At 38.6% G+C, this 18,243-nt stretch overlaps 1 protein-coding gene and 1 pseudogene across 1 annotated transcript in view; one reads left to right on the plus strand and one right to left on the minus strand.

Moving 5' to 3' along the window:
• RSPO2 (R-spondin 2) overlaps window positions 1-18,243 on the plus strand; it is a 141,724-nt gene that overhangs the window by 67,854 nt on the left and 55,627 nt on the right. Inside the window, exon 2 of the mRNA XM_023757793.1 lies at window positions 5,322-5,510. Coding sequence (XP_023613561.1) covers window positions 5,322-5,510 — 189 coding nt within the window. The remainder of the gene's footprint in view (window positions 1-5,321; window positions 5,511-18,243) is intronic.
• On the minus strand, window positions 3,390-4,659 carry LOC102432748 (annotated as a pseudogene).

The raw sequence follows: 18,243 nt of genomic DNA on the forward strand, positions 1-18,243 counted from the left end.
TTAATGGTCCTGATCCTGGTCCTGAGTGCCTTTATTGATCCCTTCCCTGGGAGGTAGACTAAGCCCTGGTTTGGGATCTCCCTGGAAGAGAGGCTATAAGGTCAAATCAAGGTCAAAAGGGGGAGAGCATCTTATGAAACTGAAATCTATATGGATTTGCTACAAGTAGCTGTAGGTAGATTGGATGTTGAATCCTTATAAGAAAAGGAAGTATGTGGTATACAGTGTATTTTGTTGTATTGCTGCTAGTATGAATACTTATTGCTTGATATTTTTTTAATGTAATAAAGATTATATGTAGAGCAAATAGAATGTAGTCTCAAAGCTAAAAGTTTCAATAATGGATGAGTTTTCTATTCCTTCTCTTATGTCTTTCTTTTGTAGGTTAACCCAATAAAATGAAGTCACTGTGACATTATATATCTTGTTATATTTATGACCTTGCTTGGTATAGTAATAACTAAAATTATGTAAATTTTTTACATTTTAGAAATTATACTGGAATTTCAAATTGTATCATTTCTGAATTTTATATCAGGACTAGAAACAGTATTTTGTTGCTTTTTCAATTACTAGGTGTAGTGAACTTCCTAAAGCTCATATATCAATTATCAGATGCTATTTCTACACTTACTTATTGGTAGTACTATCCACATAATCCCTCCAATAAGACATTTCTGTTTAGTTTTGTGTGTGTGTTTTTTAAAAAACAACATAAAAATAAAGATTAGGTGAGAATTCAATATAGTTTATGAATCTTCAAATGTGATGAAATTATAAGTAACTACATCATCCTTAAAGTTATTGTATATAACATATTGTATTATAATTTACTTATAAATTATACACATTATTTATAAAAATGCATAGGTCTTGAATGCACAGTTTGCTGAGTTTTGCAAATACAGGATGGGGCAAAAGTAGGTTTAAAGTTCTTTATATGGGAAAGGGCATATACCTGGGTTGCGGGCACATCCCCAGTGGGAGATGTGCAGGAGGCAGCTGATCGATGTTTCTCTCTCATCGATGTTTCTAGCTCTCTATCTCTCTCCCTTCCTCTCTGTAAGAAATCAATAAAATATATTTTAAAAAAATGCATAGGTCTTAAATGCACAGTTTGCTGAGTTTTGCAAATACAGGATGGGGCAAAAGTAGGTTTAAAGCTCTTTATATGGGAAATAATACAATAGTGAATAAATAATGATACAAGAATAAACTGTTTTTTCTTTTACCTACTTTTGCCACAGCCTGTATATATGTTTTTTAACCTATATCTAATCAAGATTAGAACATTTCCATTACCTCCTGCAGTGGGTTAAATAGTCCCCCAAAGACCCCCAGCCCTTAATTCATGTCCACCTGGAACCTCAGAATGTGCCCTTATTTGAAGACAGTGGCTTTGCAAATATAGTGAAGGTAAGGATGAGTATGAGATCATACTGGGTCCAGGTGAGAAACAGGAAAGGATTCATAGACTTATGTAGGGAAGGCACATGTGAAGATGGAGGCAGAGACTGGAGTGATGCTGCCACAAGCCAAGGAACGCCTGGGGCCACCAGAAGAGACAAGGAGTCCTTTCCGGGGGCCCTCGGAGGAATCTGGCCCTGCTGACACCTTGATTTCAGACTTCCAGTCTACAGGACTGAGAGAATAAATTCCTGTTGTTGAAGCCACACATTGTGGTAATATGTGAAGGCAGCTTTAGCAAACTAATATACCTACCAAGAATCCCACCATAGCCCTTTCCAGTTAGTCCCCAATCCTCAAAGGCATTAGTCACCATGGATTAGCTTTATGGGCCCTTGATATCAATATAAATAGAATTATTAGAACAAACACTTATTTTTCCTTTTGGTCTGGCTTCTTTTGCTCCACAAAATGCATATGAATTTCATTTATGTTTGTGGTTATACTGATAGTTTAATCCTTTATATCATTAAAATTCATATTAAGAATACTAGAGGCCCGGTGCACAGATTTGTGCACTGGTGGGGGGGGCGTGGCCTGCGGGGATTGGCCTCCTGTGGGAGCACCGCTTATCCTGGTCAGCCAAGTGGTGCTCCCACTGTGGGAGCGCACTGGTCACCAGGGGGCAGCTCCTGCGTTGTGCGTCTTCCCCCTGGTGGTCAGTGCACATCATAGCAACTGGTCGACCAGTCGTTCTGGTCATTCCGCCGTTCAGTCGCTGGGCTTTTCTATATATAGATACCACAATTTATCAAATGTTCACAGACATTTGGATTGTTACTTCCTACTCATTTTTATACATTTATTATATCTGTTTGTAGCCATCCCTGGTTTATAAGTTATGCATTATTCTTTTTGTACTTGCTATTTGGAGTTTTAGCAAGTACATTTAATTTTACAAAGTTTAATTTATATTGGTCTTCCTCACTCATAATAACAGAAACTTTAAGTGCTTTAACTTTGGCTTCCCTCAAGTCTTCCATTCTATTGCTGTTGAATATAAAATATGTATTACTTTTAAACACTGAGGCTTAATCATTGTTTTTGAAATTGATACTTTTATAGGTACACACCATTTTTCTCAAGTGGTTTGATCATTATTGATTATTACAGTCTACTTTATTGATTTTTTTTACAGAGAGGAAGCAATATATACAGTTTATTAGTCCTTTTAGTGAGCGTTTCTGATTAATAAGTTCTTTGCCTTTATTTTGGCCTCATTCTTCCACTATCATTTAACTGCTTATAGAATTATAGTTTGAGAATTTTCCCCCAGCCTGTTGCAGATAAGATTCCACTATCTACCTAACATTGTTTCTAATGAGGAGTCTGCTAAAAGTCAATTTTTTATTCGTTTCTAGGTAATCTGTTCCCTCTGGTTTGATGTCCTATATAAATATAAATAGGCTATGTTCAGATGCCAACTTATGTTTGCTGATCTGCTCAGAACTCTGATTTTATCATTGAATAATTCATGTATTTCTTTAATTCTGGAAACTAATTGGCCATGATCATTTTGAATATTATGTCTTATTCTCTATATTTGATTTTGCAATACCAAATAATCATGTTTTGGAGCTTTACCATTTTTTTTCTTTCATGCGTCTCACCCTTTTTACATTTCTGCCTTTATTTTGTTGTGTGCTTCAGTTCTTTAAACATGTTTTCCCGCTAGCTCCCTCTCTTCTACTTTACCATTTAATCTGTCAGCTTTAGAGTTTTCATCACTTTCTAATTTTTGCACATTATTTTATGATATTCTGTGATTTCTAGTCCTTATTTTATCTCTTCAAATATCCTAAAGATACTCATTTAAAAGTCTTTTAGATTGTTCTGTTATTTCTGACTTTTTTTTTTTTTTTTGCTGTTTGCCTAATAAGTTTATTGTCTCTCTGAAAAATCTTAGTAGAAAATTGTGATTTGGTTTATCAGCTCTCAGAAGCCCGTTCCTGAGCTCTGAGGAAGCTTGCTTTCTTCTGAGCTACCCGATCTTTCTTCTGGACAAGAGACATTTTGGGATGGTTTCACCTCTTCTTTTTAACTTCTTTCTTAGGCTTCTTCTCAGGGACTGGATTCTCTCGTATAGCAGCATGAGCTTTCTTATACATCTCTTCCATCATGTCTGGAGTTATGTTGTTCTGTATGTATGGAGAGAGCTGTTTCTTGTAAGCATCTTCATCTTCTTCCATTAGATAACGCGTATAATCTGCAACATTTTGACCCATGATGTGCTTCCGATGTACTTCTGCATTGAATCCCTTGCTTTCTGAATCATAACCAGGGAATTGTTTGGTACTGTGAGAGATAGATAGGCCTCCACCCACAGCTCCCAAAAACTTTATTTCCAGTAGTAGTTCTGGCAAGCCCTGCATCCAAATAGCAGGTGAAGGCACCAGGTTGACCATCAATGCTTTCCACGTTGTATTCATGTCCAGTCACCTCCACCTGGCCTTCATAGATCTTTCCCAGGCCAACCCTATTGAGAAGCCTGCAGGCCAGCAGCAGGCCAGTATAATATGCTGCAGCATAACTTGTCAGGCCAGCCTTCACACCATACTTTGGGAGTTCATGAGCATAAGTTGCACAAACTATCATATCTCCTTCTATACAAACATAAGCAATATGACAGTGATATCTCTGTTGGTTACACGAACTATCATCCTGTATTTATTTTTATCCTGGATTACCAAGTGTTTCTGGGCATAGTAATCAGTTTTACCCTCTCATCATCTTCTGAATTTCACTTGGTATCTCTCGAAGTCGGCCTTATCCTTTTTTTTTTAAATGCTCTGAAAGCTACTTTATTTATTTTTAATATATTTTATTGATTTTTTACAGAGAGGAAGGGAGAGAGATAGAGTTAGAAACATCGATGAGAGAGTAACATCGATCAGCTGCCTCCTGCACACTCCCTACTGGGGATGTGCCCACAACCAAGGTACATGCCCTTGACTGGAATTGAACCTGGGACCCTTGAGTCCGCAGGCCAATGCTCTATCCACTGAGCCAAACCAGTCAGGGCAGTAGGCCTTATTCTTGACAACTTTCACAAACCCCATCCTGCGGTCATGGCTCACCACAGACCTGTAGGCCTAGCCTAACTCCTCTGGCTCTTCAGGGGTGAAATCTCTCTCTCACCAAGACTGATGACTCTACCTCACAGCGGTTTGCCTGTATGTGTGACTTGCTCATTTTGTTAAGGTGGTTTTCCGTGAAAGCCCCAGGTCTCAGGATTGTAAAAAATTTAAGGTAGTTTCAGATTTCTTTCTTTTTCTTTTTCTTTTTTTTTTTTGGTGGGTTTTACTAGATTTGGACAAGTTTATATGTTAACCTCTTGACTTGGGCGCTCCATACTACATCGATCATTTGGGCTTGGAGCCCACTCTTGGATGTCTTGCAGATGTGGGTACTTATTTCTCATGGGTTACATTTTCCCTCTTGTCTGCTCACCCTCCAAATGCCCCTAATCCAGGGTTGGAATCTTCTTCTCTGGCCAGTTGGAGTGGGAGCTTCTAGGATTGTTTCATGGATAAACAGCCCTCACAACTCCAGCTCTTCACGTGCACATTTCTTGGTCTGGATTCAGGACCTGCCATGAGGTCTTCCTCTGTCTGGTCTAACATCTCCACAAGCCAGTCCGTTTGAACTTCTGGCCTCGACTCTGACTCTGAGTTTCCTCTGTTTCTAACTTTGGCTGTGCATTAATCATTTTCTTGGGGGTGGCAGAGGTTATTTTGTTTGGATTTTCTATGTGATGAAAATAAAGGAACAAGAGATACTTGTCTACACAGCATATCGTATTGACCAGCCTCATCCAATTTATATTTAAACATGCTTTTTTTTTTCTTTTACAGCTAGTTATGTATCAAATCCCACTTGCAAGGGTTGCTTGTCTTGTTCAAAGGACAATGGGTGCAGCCGATGTCAACAGAAGTTGTTCTTCTTTCTTCGAAGAGAAGGCATGCGCCAGTACGGAGAGTGCCTGCATTCCTGCCCATCAGGCTACTATGGACACCGAGCCCCAGATATGAACAGATGTGCACGTGAGTAGTTGGCTTTTGTCTACCCTTTTTTACTGTTTATGCAACTTAGGGAGGTTAAGTTGAAATTTTTTACTACAACAAGGATATATCTTTAATATGTAAATATTAAAGAAATAATGTAAACTTCAAATTTTAAAAATTGGGGTGAGGTAAGAACACTTTACATATATCTTTTGTGGAGAAATATATTGCACACACTTTTTAAAGAGTAAGTAATTTTTTTTATAACAGTCATCTCAATACATAAGCTGATTAGGCAGATCTTTGTAAGGCTTATGCAGCACTTTAAAAAAAAAGAAGAAGAAAAGGAACTTAAATACATTTTTTACTGGGAACGTTTTTTCCAGTTTACCCCACAGTATTTGTAGCTTATTTTCCCTCTTTTGCCTGAGTTTGTAATACCTTATTTAGTCTAATGTTACTTTAATACGTTCATTTTGAAGTTCTGTAAAGCACCATTACTGATAAAAGATATAACTAAAATATTTCGTTTACTTCAAAGTATTCTAACTTTAACAACTACAAAAAAAAGCTTATTAAGAAATGGCATTTTTACATACACATATGGGAATGCAGGTGCAATGTTTCATCTTTTAATCCAAAAATCATTCATAGAATACTACAAAAATGGTAGAAATTAGAGTTTAAAAAACTAATGAGATAGCAAAGGAACATCCATTTCTTAAAGGAGTTCAAATTCTAGGGAATAGAGGGGATAAGGGGAACATGGAGTGAAATGAAAGGTGGGTAAGAAGTTTGATCATAATTTTAATACACAGCTAATCAGCAGGCAACCAGTGTGCTATGGGAGTGATTTAATGATCTCCCATTAACACACTGTGTATATGACTATTAAACTAGTTGAGCTCTTTGGATAAGAAGAGAGTTTGAATTGTATCATCCAACTACAATATTATTTTGGACAGAGGCAGAACTAGTGGAGGGGAGGTTAAGTAGATTCTAGGAAGAAGGAACCACACATGTAAAAATAATGTGTTTGGCATTTTGGTAAAGCATCTTGTCCTACATTGCTGGACCTTGGTTGTCCTTAGTCCCTGCTCATTAAATGTCTTGTGTGCCCTCAAATCACTGTGACAAGCAAAAATATCCCCAAACATTTCCAGACACCTAGGAAAGCAGTGCCATCTTTGAATGAGAACCATTGAGTAGTATGTGCTTAATGGGAAGTGTGGTTGGAATTGGGGATGGAAAGTGGAGTTTGAGTGCAATTAATAAAGGCCTTGAGTACCATGAGAAGGGATCTGGATATTTTCGGAGGGTTCTGAGCTGGCAGTGGACTGAAGAAATTGTTTTATTTAAGATAATTCTGGCAGAAGTGATGGAGATGAATGAATTGGAGAAGAATAGAAAGTAGAGGAAGGGTACTTTAACAATCAAGAATTGGAAATAGTGTTCTGTTGGAAGGTTTGTGGGTAATGAATTCCAGAGACTTTAAAAATAGTCAATGGAATACTACTCAGCCATTAAAAAAAGGAAATTTTACCTTTTGCAACAGCGTGGATGAACCTGGAGATAATTATATAAACTGAAATAAGCCAGTCAGAGAGAAACAAATATCTTATGATCTCACTTATATATGGAATATAATGAACAAAATACACTGATGAACAAAATAGAAACAAGGAACAGACTGACAACTGTCAGAGAGAGGGGGGTTAGGGAGCTGGATGAAAGAAGGTGAAGAGATTAAGCAAAAAACATGTATATCACATGAAGACACAGACAACAGAGTGGTGATAGCCAGAGAGAAAGGGGGTGGGGGTAGGTGAAGGTGGGCAAAGTGGGGGAATATGGGGACAGAGACTTCGCTTGGAGAGATGGGCACACAATGCATTGTGAAGAAGATATTTTATTGAGTTGTACATTTGAAATCTGTATGGTTTTGCAAACCAATGTCACCCCAATAAATTCAATTAAAAATAAAAATAAATAAAATAAAAATAGTCAATGGGACTTAGTAACTAATTTTACAGAGTGCAGAGAGAAAATTAAATTTGATCCTATGGTTTCTGGCTAAGGTGACTAGGTGAATAGTTTTACCATCAGCACAGATAGAAATATATAGGCTTAGAGAAAATTGGCACCTACTTCCATTTCATGAAATTGTTTTAGATTAATAACTAGAGGAGGCATAACTCCCAACAAGTATCAATAGACTAGCTAGTTTTGGGTTTTTTTAATCCGCACCTGAGGATATTTTTCCATTGATTTCTTATAGAGAATGGAAGAGAGAGGGAAAGACAAAGAGAAATATTGATGTGTGAGAAACACATTGATTGGTTGTCTCTTGCACGTGCCCTGACCAGGGCTCAGGCCAGGGAGGATCCTGCAACCCAGGCACGTGCCCTTGACTGGAATGGAACTAAGACCCTTTGGTCCACAGGCTGATGCTCTATCCACTGAGCAAAACGGCTAGGGCTAGACTGGCTAATTTTTGCAAAGAATTACCTTATTCTTATGCTGTATGATTTGGGCTACCTAGTTATTTGTCTTTTATAGTTTTTGAACTTCATAGGAGAATGGGTTCATCTTACAACGGATTCCTACTTAGATTGCTTTAGACCACTTTGGGGGGATTTGAGTCCACGAATATTCTGTGTGGTTTTTTATTCTAAACTTTTAGTGCACAAGGAAGATGAGGCAAGAATGTAAATAGCTCCTGAAATTTATCTCAAGTTCTAGGTGTAGCATTTTACATACTGTGTGTGGATGATAGGGTGACCATCTAATGTGTCACTCAACTCGGGACATTGGGGAGTGCAAGGTGCTGCTCTTAAAACTATGCAGGGACATAGGGTGTAAGACAGAACAGTCTGGGCAAACTAATGCGGACGGTCACTCAACAATACTCATAGTGTATCATAGGGTCTTCCTTAGAGAGATGCTCCCATGTAGGGGTTAACAGGCACAGACTGGCTGTGTTGATCCGTTTTCTCAGAAATGGAGAGGGAACAGTGACTGAAAATCAGCCTTGAAAGGTATCTGTGTGTGAGAATGGTTTGCCAGAGTTGTCCTTACTGTGAGTGAGGGCAACCAATGTTGCCGTTACTGACCTGGAGGAGGTCATTACTTGTCTGGTACAAGCAAGAAGTGCTGGTTGACAAGACTCCTGTGAGGCCAAGTGAAAGGGGAAAACGATTTCTGCATTCTCAGTCTGTGACTTGGGATGACCCTGGTTCTTTCATGTTAATGATTCGCACTATTTTTCATAGACACTTTGCGTATATTGCGTTGTTATTTGTATTGAGAGGAGGAGACAGATTTATTTATTTATTTATTTATTTTTTAAATATATTTTATTGATTTTTTACAGAGAGGAAGGGAGAGAGATAGAGAGTTAGAAACATCGATGAGAGAGACATCGACCAGCTGCCTCCTGCACATCTCCTACTGGGGATGTGCCCGCAACCCAGGTACATGCCCTTGACCGGAATCGAACCTGGGACCTTTCAGTCCGCAGGCCGACGCTCTATCCACTGAGCCAAACCGATTTCGGCGAGGAGACAGATTTAAATTGGGAGAGCTGTCACAGACTGAGAATCTGAAATCATACCCACTTTTTGTTTTCTTAAGAGATCATTTCTCAACAGTAGAGAAGAAAATTATACTTCAATCAACAGTAGTCCTAAAAAAATCCTATACAGAGAGACTTGCTCATCTGTTTCTTAATCGCTAGAGTAAGATCCCAATTGTAAAGCAATATCTTTCTTCAAAGGAAGACTTAATGAAATGTTGGCTGAGGTTGGCTTCTTGGTACAAACAAAGGCATAGTGTGTGTGTGTGTGTGTGTGTGTGTGTGTGTGTGTGTGTGGTCTCTGATACTGTACATTAGGTGATTTTTCTCCATTTTTTATTTCTCATTCATTGATAAACTAATTTATTTGAAAAAAATGAATTTTGAAAATTGTTATGCATATTTCTTATAGAAAGCTTAGAAAGTAATAGACTTTTAAAAAAGCAAAAATAAACAAAAACCCAACTTATGCAGAGAGGCCTTTTGATGGTTCCTCTCACAGCTGACTCTGGGCCACAAATCAGTTGGGTTTCCTAACTTTCTCTTTGACGATGAGTGAATCTCATATTCTCTGAGCACCAGTAAAAAGTCATCTATAAAATTTAGGGGAGGCTATGAGATCATTGCTCTAACATTCTGTGATTTCTACGAATGCTTCTAGAAATTACTGCTATTTGCTATTCCAGACCAGCCCTTCTCAAACTCAAATTCCAGGTGGAAATGGCTATTCCAAAACTCTCTTAATAACCCCATGTGATACTGGTAAACATTTACATGTTACTATTGAAAAGACAAGCTTAGAACCATTCAGGAACCTACCCAGGGACACACAGTATGACTCAAAGCTAAAAAGGGAATGCAGTTTCTTTCAGATTCCTGTTTCTTTAACCATACCACCCTGATGCTCTTGGAGAAAACAAAATAACAAAAACCACATGATTGGATAAGTTTTAGAATCTGTCTTTTTTGAGAGGTGGGCACACTTTGAAAGGGCATTTTCTCAAGCTAGTTTCTTCTCTAGAAAGAGACCTTGCCCTATAGGCCATGCTGCAGAAGGTACCAAAGAAAACATCTTTCCAATAGTTCTTAAAGGAGAGGATGTTTGGTTCAATTAATAAACACTTTTATCTTTCAACCTGTGAGTGAGTGTGTGCATGTGTGTGCATGTGTGTGTGTTTTCACAACCCTGTAAGTTGTGAAAACATCTTTTAGGCATGTAGACGTTTTCTTAAACTAATAAAAAATTATGCACCTAGATCTGGAAGAGTCCTAATTGATTCTATTCCACCTGTTTCCCTCCCTTCTCCCCTGTTCCTGCCATTCCTGCCCCACAAAAATTTGCATATTGAGCTTTATAATGGAAATAATTCTTCAAAGTCACACAATGAGTCAGTAGCAGGGTGGCCTCAAAGTCTGAGACTCCAATAGAATATTCTTTGGGGGGGTATTATACTGTTCTTTAAAAATCAAACCATGTGATATAGACAAAACTATTATGCACAGTTCCAAACCTAGTATTAGACAAATCTCAGTTTCTTTGACTATTTATCTTTCCTTAAATGAATGGTCAGTTTAAGTATTTTAAATCTCATTAAGGAATTTAAGACAGATTTTATCTTCAAACAGAGAAATCAATTTGTGATAGATGACATCTTTAAAAGAACACTGAGTTGGAAGGAACTTTGGGCTCTGGTTTGAGCTCTGACAGTAACTAGCTTTGTGAGCTTAGAGAAATTACCTAACACACTCTGGAATAATAGCCTTCTAGTTCTAGTAACTCTCATGAGTCTGTAAAAAAAATCTCTAGAGAGCCCTAGCCGGTGTGGCTCAGTTGGTTGGGTGTCGTCCCATGCACTTAACGGTCGCTGGTTCTTTTTCAAGTCAGGGCAGGTGCTGGGGTTGCATGCTTGATCCACAGTGGGGTGCGTGCAGGATGTAGCCTATCAATGTTTCACTCTCATATCAATGTTTCTCTCTCCCTTTCCCTTCATCTTTCTCTAAAAACCGATATTACTCAAGAGAGTAATATCTGCTGTTGGCAGTTACCTCTTTAATACTGATCTCTTTGTGACTTTATATGGATTTTTAGATCTAGTTTCTGCAGTGTTCAGTCTCTCCCTCCAACTCTCATCTCTATTTCGTTTACAGTTAAGAAATATGCATAGTTTTTGTTTCTTAGAGATGAAAAATGAGACATAAGAGCTTCAATGTAGTATATAATAAATTGGTGCCTAAACTGGAAATGGAGCTCTTCATAATCTAAAGTATTTTTATTTGTAACAAAATCATGCAGTTGCATTAAAATGTACCAGGTGGACTCTTTTTCAGTGTTTATTCTAAACTGATAGAAATTTAAGTATGAAATTCATTAGTCATTCGGCAGATAGATCATCACCTGTGTGATGGACCCATGAATATAGAATAGAAGACATTCTCTGTTTTCTTTACGGGAACCCCCTTTAATGGGGGGGTGTAGTTTGATGAACACAGTAACCTCAAGGACAGGAGAAGTGCTGTCACAGTATCGTGGAGGTCATGGGGAGGTCAGAGGAAACTAGCATGGATAGGATGAAAGGCACATGTGGAGGTGAAGCTAAGGCAATGGGTGGGTGTGTCTAACAAGAAGGATCTTCTGTTTTAAAATCAAGGGTTTGATCTGAATCTGGAAGTGACAGGGAGCCTCTGAAGGGTTTTAAAGCAGGGAAATGACAAGACTGGTTTGTGCTTTTGAAAGATGGTAGAGTCACAAGCCTCCCTAAGCTTAAATGCTACCATTTCATATTTTCAGAATGAAAACCCTTTTCTTTTTTTCCTTTTCCCTTCAATGTGCCTCATGCATTTCAATCATCCTCTAGTTTAGAGGTCAGCAAACCAAGACTAGTGGCCATAACCTGGCCTGCCCCCCGTTTATGTTGGGCCCTTGAGCTAATGAATAGATTTTAGGTTTTTAACTGGCCCGGGGGGGGGGGGGAAATCAAAGGAAGAACAATATTTTGCAGCACATACAAATAATATTAACTTCAAATTTCAGTGTTCATAAATAAAGTTTTATTGGAAATAGCTGCATAGTCATCTGTACATTGTCTACGGCTGCTTTTGTTCTACAGCAGAGCAGAGTCGTTGAGACAGATCCTATGGCCCACAAGCCTAAAATATTTACTATCTGGTCTCTTACGGGAAGAGTTGGCTGACTCCTGCTCTCGCCAATTTGGCGTGCGAAGGGATTAAGAGATTCTTTTTGTTTTCCTTGGGTGGAGGTTGTGTGGAGGGCAGGGCATATGTTAGCTTACGTATGCTTTTCCATTGGGTTGGAGAGCTCTGCTTTCTTCAGTGTTTGAAAAAATGCAACTAAGACGCAAGTCTGGTTTATGAAAGTGCTCTGCTCCCGTCGAATGTGAAAGGGTGAGAAGTCACCAAAAAAGGAAAAGCACAAGGAGTAACCGGGACGAGAGAGCGGCTACTGGCAGGGATTAAACATCTGATAAGAGATATTAATTTGGTTTGTAATTTTAAGACCATTTTTATTGTTATCACATTCCTTTCCTACTTTGTTTTGAGGTAGCTTGTCCTCCTCTTTCACCCCCTTTAAATGGGAAAAAGAAAAATCCCTCTGAAACACCTACTCTTGAAGTCCCAGCAGATGTGTCCAAGTTTTAATTTCGGTTGTTTTGAGAATGATTTCAAATATGCATCACTTGAATACATGAGAAATGAAGCCAGCATTTTTATAGTTCTCCATTACTTGACCACACAATTTTGCACAAGCCTCAATATTTCTTCAGATTTTTTTCTGTGCGTGGGTGGGCAGGCTATCATTTTTAAACATTCAACTATTGCAGTGAGGCTACCAGCAACGTATTTCATAAATTTGAATTTGGGGTTTTTATTTTAATGAATTGTTGTAACGCTAAGTTAAAATGAGTCAGGAGGAAAAAAAATTATTTTTGACAGTATATATATCCTCAGAGGTGGAAATAAAGGGCACTTTGGGCATATAAGATAGAACTTAATAGCTATTTGAAAAACAAAATGTAAATTTCTGGATGGAGTCCATTCATCTTGCCTAATTGCAATTTGGAAATGAAAGTCACTGCCAAGGCCAGGATCGTGCCATCCTTGTGGTCACGGCCCTCATCGCCATGACAGACACCTTTACTGCACGTTATGAACCGAACAGCTTCCTGGTGCTCAGAAAGGGGCCCTGCACATTTCAAACGGTATCTGTTGAAGGGTAGGCTTATTGGGCTCTAGGGAGTGATACACATTTTAGGTGGCACCTTTTACCTAGTCTTTTGTTCTCATCTTTAATTTGATACTCTGAACCTTTGTCTGATATAGGTAGGTCAGGCATTTTGCCCCCTATCTGGCGGTAAAGGGAATAGGGCACACAGAGGATGTAATTCCCCCACCCCTGCCTCTACCCTGAGATCTAAAATTGCATTTAGATCTCAGTTTTTCTAAATCCTGGTTCCTAATTTTGAAGTAAATGACTTTCCATGCAGGTATTCAACAAATGATTGTAGTCAGTTTGTTTAGCTGCATGACCAAAACAAGGGCAGAGATAATTTACTACAGATAATGACTTTTTTTGAGTAATATAAATATATATTATAGGATTATATATTTTAATAATTATAATATGTATAAAATTACATTTTATTTATTAAAAATTATTACATATTATTGCAAAGAATGTAATTTTTTAGATTTTAGGTCATAGTTTTCATCAGTCCCAACTCTAATGGGATTACTGCCATAGTACCTATTAGAAATACATGAATTTGTTAACATAAAGCTTAAAAACTGTATTTTGGTATATTTATAAATCATTGGGAGTTTTGAAAAGGAAGGTTAAACAGCATTATTTGAAGTTTTCAGAGAAACCTAAAAATATTTAAACAGTTTTATGAAACTTCATATGAAGTTGCACAGTCTAGTACTTTCGGTGTGAAAAAAATTGCTCAAGCTCTAATTTCATATGTCTTTTGGAACAACCTGTCGCCTTCATTTCTGTTCAGATGTTAGTACACACTGAGCAGAGAACCGTATAGAGTTTTCCAGGGGTGGTCTTGATGCTCTCGGATTCTTGTACTGGTAACTGCACTTGAAGACGAAATGCCCTGGCGGGGGTAAGCATCTGCCTCATTCTGAATGGAGATGCTTGTAGTCTGACAATGAAGGGCAGCTGAGGAGCAATCTGCAGCCAGGCGACCAGGGTGTGCCCGTGCGGCCTGCTGCCCACAGCCTGGTGACCAAGAAATAACAGAAAGGGCTTCCTTGGTGTGTATTTTCACAGCTGGGCTTAACAAAGGTTGATTTTTCTCTGCTTTCACTTCAGGGTGTTAAGTTTTTTGTTTATACAATTGGCCATGCTGAGATATTCAATTAAGAGATGGTTCTTGTCATCTAGATCTTGCTGGTAAGATAAACAAAATGAACTCTGCCAGTGTGCCAAGACCATCCGTGCTGTGGGACCACAGGCGGAAGGGATGATGGCGGACCTGTGGCTTCTCTCAGGTTTCATCTCAACTCAGCTTGTGGGCTCTACTGATTCATGTAACTCCTTTCCCCACGACTGTTTCCTCTTAGGGTGTGGAGGCTCTGGGCGCCTTTCCTTACCTTCACGCTCTTCCTGCTTCCAGGAAGCTTCATTTCCTGAAAACAAGGACTCCCCAGCTCACTCTGTGCGCACTTCATAGTCACATTGTCATCTCATTGCCTGCCTGGGACGGTTCCCGTTAGTGGCTGGTGTGCTTTTCCACCGGGGCCTTTAGTTATCCATCGTGATGCCTGGCTCCCAGTGGCTTTTACTTGTTGAAGTGAGGGAACAAACCAGGTACCATCTTTGTCATATTTCTCTCAGGTTCAAGAATTTTACAATAGTGAAAGCAAGCCCTAATCTTGAACCTAACTTCACTTTTATTGTTACTTAAATACTGAAAACCACACAACGTACAAATAACTTATAATCTTACTTCCTTTTTTGAAACTACATATGAAGTGAAAATCCCTGCCCACAGCCATCTAAGCCCAAGTAACCATCCCCTCCACGTAACCTCCAGCTCATCCCAGCCTCTCTTCCTGGGTCCATCACATGCATGTGACGTCTCTTCATTGCCTCGTTATGCCTGCTTGTCATGGCCAGATCTCTGTCTTCCCTCTGTCTTTCTAACACCTGCTCAGCGGAGGTTCCAACTTCCATAGCACAGATTACCTGGCACCCTTCAGTGTTGACATTCTCCATTACGATTGCTTTCCATTTAGGTGTTTTCTATTTCTAAATAGGTATTTCACTGTTTGTTCCTCCAATAAGATTTATAGCAACCAAACAACTTTTCTTTTTAAAGATATTTACAGTGCATGTGTAAGCAATCTCAAACCAAGCATTCAAATGAGCCTGAAAATGCCATAAAGGAATTGCATTTTTAAGTGGCATGCACGTGAGTGCACTTGGCAAGCATTGCAACCCCACCACATGCCCGGCTCTGTGTTAGAAACAAGGAATCCACAGACTGAAAACAGAATAAAGAAAAGTAATGGCTGAACAGAAGTGACTGCGTCTTCCCTGCCTCTGAGGTACCCAGCGGGTAACTACTGCGCTATGGGCAAGGCCCTGGAAGTGCACATGGCCCCCTGCCTTTGGCGTTCGCACCTCCAGGACAGGGAATGGGTCTTATAATTTTATGTTCTCGGGGTCTGGCACAGCGCTACATTTTTGGAGAATGTTTGGAATGAACTGTTGAACTGCGCTACAGTATAATTTGAAAATGTTATAATGGAGCCTGTATGGATACTGTGGGAGGCCAGGAGAAGGGGTGCCCAGCCTATTTTTTCTCCCCTTGGCCAGAGTAAACCCCTCTTGCCAAAGGACAGCCCCGTCAGACTGCATTTGGAGGCAGTTTCACTTGGACAGTAATTTTACTCAAACCGATATTGGCAGTCCTCATTTCGCGGATTGCATTTTTGAGGAGGCATGTAATTTAGAAGCATGTAAGTTGGCTAAACCAGGGTCTTATATTTCTGAGTGAGGACTTAAAGCCCAGATTTTTATAGAAAAGACCTATGTTTGGTAAACTTTGATATACCTGTTTTTTTACACAGTATAAAATTTTCTAAGGTTTATCAGTCTATTAAATGATCCCACTGGTATTTTAAAACTCATTTATTTATAAAGTTGACATAGAGATTTTTCTGAAATGTAATACAGTTGTTGTTTCTGAGAAGTAGGCCTGCTATGCCATTAAAGTAAGGAAGGGTATTTCTGTATGCTCTTTGAAACCTTCTGTGTTGTTTAGAATTTTTATTTATAATGAGAATGTTTTACTTTTATGTTAAGAATGAATTAATAGAGTAGATTTAAATCCCAATTACCTAAGGATAACAAGCTTAAGCAGTGTTGGGCAGAGTAGCTGGGGTGAGGGGAGCTCGGAAGCCCCACAAATAGTGGTTTTCTCCAAAGCAGAAGGGGTAGTTTCTGGAGAAATGGCAGAAGAGGGCAGGGGGTTGTGGGTGGGCCTGGAGCAGTGAGGAAAGGTTTCAGGCGTGGAAGCATGTGCAGATGTAGATCTCCAGGGTAGTGGTGTATACAGTTGCTCGCTTTAAAAAGCTTTCAGCTCATAGGAGTCTGCGCCTAGATGAGTCGAGTCAGTTCAGGCCACTGAATGTACGGCTGCGGGCGTTGGTTTTATGTTGTGGCAAAGAGGGACCGAGACCAGGAAGGCCAGCAGAGCTTCCGGTGATGTTGGGACTTGACACCAATCAAAGCTTTTGTTTAAATGTTTTACTGAACAAAAAATAATTTAGTTCTTTTCCTTATGATTTGAGTGAAGGAAAAGTTCCATTGACTATATGAAAACAAAGGATACTGTCAAGAGTTGGTCAAATGATTGTGTAATTTGAAGGCTAAAGCAAGGTTCAGCATTATCAAAGAATGGGTGTAATTTCATGCACCCAAATCTAAAAAAAAAATTTGGGATGGGATAATATTTCTTCATTCTTACCTTGAAATCAAAAGAATTTATTTTAGAATGCTAATAAAGTTTTATATCCTGTAAATCAAGTAGGTCACAAATGTATATTGCAATAACTTTGGTTTGCTTTAATACTAAATGCATTACAATGATAAAAGATTCATATAATTCAGAAATATATAATTTTAACATATTTCAAAATTCTACCACCCTTTCCCAAATTAAATTCTCCAAGCTATTCATACCCCACCATGCACATATGGTTTTATTATATTATCCACTAGATATCGTGCAACTTGGTTTCTCCACTTAACTATTGATCTTCACGTTTATAGTCACTGCTTATAATTCATCTCATGCTTTTTCATGGTTGTCATATTCAACAATTTGAATGCATCAGATTTTTGTTCTACTTAAATTTTAGGACAAACAATTAAGCTTTCTTCTAGCAGGATTTGTGCCTGAAGAAGTCCTAAGGGACTTGACAGAGAATGATAGGTATTTCAGAAATTCCACGTTCTGTGGACTGGTATTAGGAACGCGGAACAAAATGAGGAAAGGGAGTTACAGGTAACAATAAAGACCAGCAAAGGACCTTGTAAAATTAATTCCAAATGCTTATTGCTATAACTTTTTGGCCAAAAAGCTTAATGGTACAGGTCATGTTTTAAAGAAAAATCAGACTTTCTAGATAACAATTGATTTATGAAGTGTATATTCCCTTTTTAAAAAAATATAAATGCTTTGTTCTTTTTCATCCTTTAGTTCTGTTGTATCTTTGGAATGTTTATCATTATTTCTCAGGAAATAATTCTGCTAACAGGAAGGGCTGCTTGCTTTAAAAGAAAAAAAAAAGAAAGTAGCAAGAAAACCAGCAATTTGTGGACATGATGGTCATGTATTTTCACCATGATTAAGAAGCGACTGACCAGCTATCGACCACTGTTGTGTTAAAATATACATTACAGCTTTTAAGACTACAAATGAACCTTTTATGGGGTGATAAAGTGTCCTGTGCCCAACCATCCTCCCCAAAAAGAGCAATACTATAATTTGACTATGGACTTTCACCCACACATAGTTGGTTTTCCAGTTGTAAATATGGTAACATTTTAGAAGTTGAATTAACTGCTTCATGGTGGTCATTTAATATATGAAGAGCTGTTTAGACTCAATATTGAAAGGTGAAGAGTTACCATTTTCTTTTTATAGGGTCTAGAAACTGTAA

Source organism: Myotis lucifugus, unplaced genomic scaffold (assembly GCF_000147115.1).
Source record: "Myotis lucifugus unplaced genomic scaffold, Myoluc2.0 scaffold_114, whole genome shotgun sequence".
Lineage (NCBI taxonomy): Eukaryota > Metazoa > Chordata > Mammalia > Chiroptera > Vespertilionidae > Myotis > Myotis lucifugus.